Here is a 6,788-nt window from a genome sequence, read left to right as displayed (position 1 = left end):
TTTTTTAAAGAATTATTTATGTATTTATACAGAACTGGGGTACAGGCCAGAGATGCGGAGGGTGAGAGGATTCACCAGGGACAGAGTGGGGAGCAGACAGGCAGATCGATGAAGTACACTGCTGAGGGGAGCAGCGGGCGGGTCAGGAGAGGTCTGCCACGCCATGTGGATCCTCCAGGGCAGGCGGGAATCGAACTCATGCGGAAGTGGGTTTAGATTCTCAGTGCTGTGCTTTAACCCGCTGCGCCACCAGGGAGGGCCCCTGCCCATTTTTTGATGGGGTTTTTGAGTTGTTGAGTTTCATCAGTTCTCCGTATATTTTGGTGATCAATCTTTTATCACTGGTTTTGTGTGAGAAAATGTTTTCCCAATTAGTGGGCTGTCTGTTTGTTTTTTGTAATGTCTCTTTTGCTGTACAGAAGTTCTTTAACTTGATGTAGTCCCATCTATTTATCCTTGCCTTCACTATCGTGCCATTGGGTGCTCTATCTTTAAAGATGTTGCTGAAGTATATATCGTGTAGTGTTTGGCCCATCTTTGCTTCCAGGTATTTTATGATTTCCGTTCTTATGTCTAGGTCTTTAATCCACTTCGAATTGATTTTTGTGTATGGTGAGAGGTAGTGATCTAGTTTCATTTTTTTGCATGTAGCTTCCCAGTTTTCCCAGCTGAACAAACTTTCTTTGCTGAACAAACTTTTTTTGTTCCATTGTATCTTCTTTGCTCCTTTGTCAAAGATTAGCTGTCCATAAATCTCTGGGTTTATATCTGGGTTTTTTATCCCAATCCACTGGCCTGTTCTTGTTCCAGTACCATGCGGTTTTGATTATTATGGCTTTGTAGTATAGCTTGAAGTTTGGGATTGTAATGTCTCCATTCTCTTTCTTCCTAGTCATGAGAATTTTGGCTATTTGAGGTCTTTTGTTGTTCCATAGGAATCTCAACAATATTTTTTCTATTTCTTTGAAGAATGTCACTGAGATTTTTATTGGGATGGCGTTAAATCCATATATTGCTTTTGACAGGATGGCCATTTTGATGATGTTAATTCTCCTGATCCATGAGCAGGGAATGTCTTTCCATTTCATGTTGTCTTCTTGTAATTCTTTTAACAGTGTTTCGTAATTTTCTTTGTAGAGGTCTTTTACCTCTTTTGTTAGGTTGATTCCCAGGTATTTGATTCTTTTTGTTTTAATTGAAAAGGGGATGGTTTTTAAATTTCTGTTTCTTCTGATTGGTTGTTTGTGTATAGCAAGGTCTCTGATTTTTGTGTGTTGATTTTATATCCTGCTACCTTGCTAACCTGGTTGATGGTTTTGATTAGTTTCTCTGTGGAGTTTTTAGGGTTTTCCATCTGCAAATAAGGACAGTTTTACTTCTTTCCCTGTTTAGATTCCTTGTATGTCTTTTTCCTGTCTTACTGCTCTGGCTAGAACTTCCAATGTTCCATTGAAGAGCAGAGGTGACAGTGGAAACCCTTGTCTTGTTCCTGATCTCAAAGGAAAGGCTTTCAGCTTTTCTCCATTGTGGATAATATTGGCTGTGGGTTTTTCATATATGGCTTTTATCATGTTGAGGTATGTTCCCTCTATTCCAAGGATTTTGAGGGCCTTAAACATAAATGGGTGTTGAATTTTGTCAGATGCTTTCTCCGCATCTCTTGATATGATTACATGGTTTTTATTCTTCTGTCAGTTGATGTAATGTATTACATTAATTGATTTTCTGATGTTGAACCATCCTTGCGCTCCTGGGATAAAGCCCACTTGGTCATGGTTGGTGTACCATTCTTTAAATACATTGTTGGATTCTGTTGGCTAAGATTTTGTTGAGGATTTTTGCATCAGTGTACATTAGGGAGACTGGTCTGAAGTTTTCTTTGTTAGGTTTTGGTGTTAGTGTGGTGTTGGCTTCATTGAAAGTACATGATAGTTTTCCTTTTTCGATTTTTTGGATGAATCTATGTAGAATAGGCACTAGTTCTTTTCCGAACATTCAGTAAAATTCATTTGTAAATCCATCTGGTCCTGGGCTTTTATTTTTAGGAAGGGTTTTGATTACTGCTTCAATTTCCTTGCTTGTAATTGGTTGTTTAGTTGTTCTATTTCTTCTTTACCTAGCTTTGGGTGGTTTTGTCCATTTCTGCCAAATTGTCAAACTCGTTTGCATATAGTTGTTCATAGCATTCTCTGATTATTCTTTAGATTTCTGCTGGATCTGTTGTGATTTCTCCTCTTTTGTTTATGATTCTGTGTTTGTTTGTTTGTTTGTTTGTTTGTTTGTTTGTTTGTTTGTTTTTTGTGAGCCTGGCTAGTGGTCTGTCTATATTTTTTCAAAGAACCAACTTTTGGTTTCATTGATTTTTGGACTGTTTTCCTAAATTCCATTTCATTTATTTCTGATTTGACTTTTATTATTTCCTGTCTTTTGGGTTATTTTGTTGTTCTTTTTCCAGTTGTTTAAGGTGCGAGATTAGGTTGTTTGAGTTACTTCTTGTTTCTTCATGTGAGCTGTATTTTTATTATATATATTTATATGTTATTATATATAAATATATATACTATATATATAGTTTATTATATAAATATTATTATATATTATATATATGTATATTTTTATATATATTTTCCTCTTATAATGCTTTTAATGTGTCCCATAAGTTTTGGAGTATTGTGTCATCATTGTCCTTCTCAAGGTATTTTTAAATTTCTTTGATCTCTTCATTGATCCAATGGTCCTCCAGTATTATGGGTTTCAGTCTCCACATATAGGTGGGCTTCTTGCCTTCTTCACATGGTTTATTTCTAATTTAATTCCTTCATAGTCAGAGAAAGTACTTGGTGTGATTTTGATCTTAGTGTATCTATTGATACTTATCTTGTGACCCAGTATACAGTCAATCCTAGAGAATGATCCTTGTGGATTTGAGAAAAATGTGTACTCATTATTTTGGGGTGGCATATTCTATAGATGTCTGTTAGACCCATGTTGTCTAGGTCCTTGTTCAGAGCTTTAGTGTCTTTACTTATTTTTTGTCTTGTTGATCTGTCCATTGTGGAGGGTGGTGTGTTGAAGTCTCCTACTATGTATGTATTTTCTCTGATACACGTTTTCATAGATGACAGTAGTTTTCTGATATGAAGGTGCTCCTTCATTTGGTGCATATGTATTGATGATTGTAATGTCTTCTTGTTGTACTGTCCCCTTAATCATAATGTAGTGGCCTTCTGTGTCTCTCAACCTTTTTTAGTTTGAAGTCTATGTGATCTGACATAAGTATAGCTGTTCCTGCTTTCTTTTTTGGTCCATTTATTTATAGGATTGTTTTCCATCCTTTTATTGTTAATCTGTTTTTTTCTTTTGTAGTTAGATGTGTTTCCTGTAGGCAGGAGAACATTGGGTTCTCTTTTTCAGTCCATCCTGCCACTCTGTATCTTTTTATTGATGAGTTTAAGCCATTTACATTTAGACATAATATTGATATACTGGCACCTACATTTGCCTTCTTTTTTTTGGTCCTTTTGTATTTTTATTCCTGTTTTGATCTGTTCTTGTTCATTCTTCTGTTGGATTTGGCTTGAGGGCTTCTTGTAGTATTTTTTGAAGTGAGGTTTAGTCATGACGAAATTGTGGAGTTTCTGTTTGTCTGAAAATGTCCTTATTCTTTCTTCGTAGAGGAATGAGAGCTTCGCAGGATAGGGTATTATTGGTTGGCATTTAATGCTTTGGAGTTTGTTGAGTATGTCCCTCCACTCTCTTCGTGCCCGTAGTGTTTCTTCAGAGAAGTCTGTTAGCCTTTATAGGTTATTTGTTTCTTCCCTCTTGTCATTCTCCTTCTCCTTATCCTCTCCTTGTCTTGTGTTCTTGGTAGTTTTACTATGATGTGTCTTGCTGTATTTCTTCTGTTGCCATGGTAGTTTAGTGTTCTTGCTTCTTGGATGTCTACTTTCATCTTCTTCATATTAGAGAAGTTCTCTTCTGTTATCTCTTTGAATATTTTCTCAATTCCTTGGCCTTTCTCTCCACCTTCTTGGATACCTATACTCTGATATTTCCTTTCCTAATGGTGTCAGATAGCTCTTGAAGTGTTTCTTCATTCTTTTTCCTTTTTACTTCTCTTTCTTTTTCTTTTTTAATTCTCTTTATTTCTGTATCTTCGAGGGTGCTGATTCTTTCTTCTATTTCATCTATCCTGTTTCATTACTTTCCCCAGCATTCTTTACCTCTTCTAGTGACCTTTTCATCGCTTGCTTTTCTTCTATTTCCTTTTTTAATGTCTCATCTTTTTTCAGTCCATTGATTGCTTGTCTCATATTTTTTTTTCTTTTTCATTTCTTTCATTCATATCTTTTTTTTCTTTTTCATTTCCTTGTTTGCATTCTTTAATTCCTTGATGGCTTGCTCATATCATTTTTTTCCTTCTCACCTTTTTGTTTGTTTATCATGATGATTCTGAATTCTCTATCTGGTAGGCTGAGCAGTTCTTCTAATTCTTTGGTGCTTTCTGGTGACTGATCTTTTTTGTGGTGCATTTTCCCCCTGCCAACTTCCTTGTGTATTTGTTTGTCTTCTTTTCCCTGTCGTGTATTTTCTAATACTTTCTATTCACTGAGACACAGTGTTGCTATTATTTACCAGCATTCTTTCTGGATGTTCATTCTGGGATGGTCGAGGGACTTCGAGACACTTCAGTTGTGGAGAATATTCTGAGTTGTGCTTCTATTTCTTATAGTGAGAGAACCAGGTTGCTGGCATGGCTGGTTAGGACAGGGAAGGAGCAAGGAGTGTTGACATCTTACTACACAGTCACTAGTACTGCAGTTTTCTACAAATATTCATGTAGTGATTCCTCAGTTTCTGTAGGACTAATGAGCCTCCTGCTGGTATCTTTTTCACCATAGAATTCAGGTAGTAACTTCCTCCACTCTGGTTCAGTCACTTACCATTATTCTCAACATCTTTTCAAAATTTGTGTACTCCTATGATTTGCTATTGCATTGTTCCTGTTCCCAATATCTTTATGGATTTATACTCTTTTTTTTTTTTTTTGCAGGGCGTTTTAGGATTTTACTAGGGAATAGAAATAAACACATGTATTTAATTCATTCTAAGCAAGAAGCCCTCTTTTTTGTTGCTCTATAATAACCCCCAAACTTTGTGGTTTAAAATCATATTTTTTTTTTCTCAGTTTTGTAGATTGAGCATTTCTTCTGGGCTGAATAGGGTGATTGAGGATGGTCTCACTCACATATGTGACTGTTCGCCTGCGTTCATTGGGGGTGATGGCCACAATTTCTTAGCATTTATCTATGGTTCAGGTTCACTCATAGTGGTGGAAGAGTTCTTGGTAGCAACTGGGATGGCAAACCCTATCGTACAAACACTTTTAAAATCGTGGTTGCATTATGCTTGTCAGTAGCCCATTGGCTAAGGCAAGACTCATAGCCAACTATAGCTTGCAAAGCAGTGACACACAGGAATGGTAGGGCCTTTGTGGGCATTTTGCAATCTACCACATTGCCTCTATTGTTTTCAAGCTTATCACGTACATTTTTAGATGTATTTACAAAGACTTGATTTTTAAATAGGTATACTGATTTTAAATCATATATGTTTTTTATTAAATGTTTAGTGTATTTCCTACTACATCCAGATAATTCTAACTGAACACACAGATGTGTAATTTTTATATCCAATTTTGAGATTGCTGCCTTAGTGTATATCAGCCTTAGAATTTTAGGAGGGTAATTGTTATGAAAATGGTCATACTTACAAAAATTCCAATCCATAATTTCACTAGTATGTTGTTGATTCTTATTCAAGTTAGGTAAGTTACGAATGGATTTGCTTTTTAACAGGTAGATGTAAATTGATAATATACTGTTGCTCCATTATTTACCTTATTGTCGCCATTGTTTGTTTTGTAGAGAACAGACTGCAAGGCTGTCATCAGTACTGTGGATGGTAGCTTCTTAGACAGCAGTGGATTTTCTCTCTCCATCGGTTTGTGTGATGCCTATCTCCCGAGAATGTGGGTTGAAAAACATCCAGAAAAAGAAAGCGAGGTACAGCCCTTTTTTAAAGTAGTAGACACTTTTGAAAAAAAAATTTCAAAATAGATTATTTCAGAATAAATTATATTAAATTTGGAAATTATTAATAGTCCTGAAAAATTACCATTTCAAAATGAGCGCTCACCAACTGGAGATTCTGCAATTGAAAATACTTGCGATACCTAGCATGACAGACTTCTAAGTTCTCAAGCAAAATTTCAGTATGCCATATTCTCTATAAAGATTGTAGGTTTGACCTTAATGCCCATCAAAAATAAAGCCCACCTTCAAACATTACAGTGGTTAATTTTTATATATTCTATAGTTTTAAACTCTGTAAAAATTGATATTTTGGCCCTCCCTGGTGGCACAAGGGGTTAGGTTGCAGCACTGCAAGCTAGTTTCAGCCACTTCAGTACATGTTCAGTTCCCCAGCCTTGGAGGTGATCCACGTGATGCAGAAAACCTTTTCTGTCTTACCCGCTGCTCTCTCTCCTCAGCAGTGTACTTTGTCGGTCTGCCTGTTCTGCTCCCCACTCTGTCTCTGGTGAATCCTCTCTTTCTCTGGTGAATCTACCCCTGCACCTCTGGCCTGTATCCCAGTTCACTAGGCATAAGTAAATAAATCTTTTTTAAAAATTGATATGTTATTTAAAGCTATAAGACCACTTTATATAAATGATTATTCTCTTTTTTAAAATTAAGAGTGAAATTAGGAAGATGAATGAGTAAGAT

The 6,788-nt window shown here is 36.1% G+C and overlaps 1 protein-coding gene across 1 annotated transcript in view; it reads left to right on the top strand.

Moving 5' to 3' along the window:
- Positions 1 to 6,788, top strand: part of PARP4 (poly (ADP-ribose) polymerase family, member 4) — a 116,601-nt gene that overhangs the window by 62,809 nt on the left and 47,004 nt on the right. Inside the window, exon 21 of the mRNA XM_004680362.2 lies at positions 5,928 to 6,065. Within this exon, the coding sequence (XP_004680419.1) occupies positions 5,928 to 6,065 (138 nt within the window). The remainder of the gene's footprint in view (positions 1 to 5,927; positions 6,066 to 6,788) is intronic.

Source organism: Condylura cristata, unplaced genomic scaffold (genome assembly GCF_000260355.1).
Source record: "Condylura cristata isolate star-nosed mole 26May11 unplaced genomic scaffold, ConCri1.0 scaffold00010, whole genome shotgun sequence".
Taxonomy (NCBI): Eukaryota; Metazoa; Chordata; class Mammalia; order Eulipotyphla; family Talpidae; genus Condylura; species Condylura cristata.
Note: the sequence above shows the minus strand (reverse complement) of the source record. Positions and strands in the feature narration are given on the sequence as shown.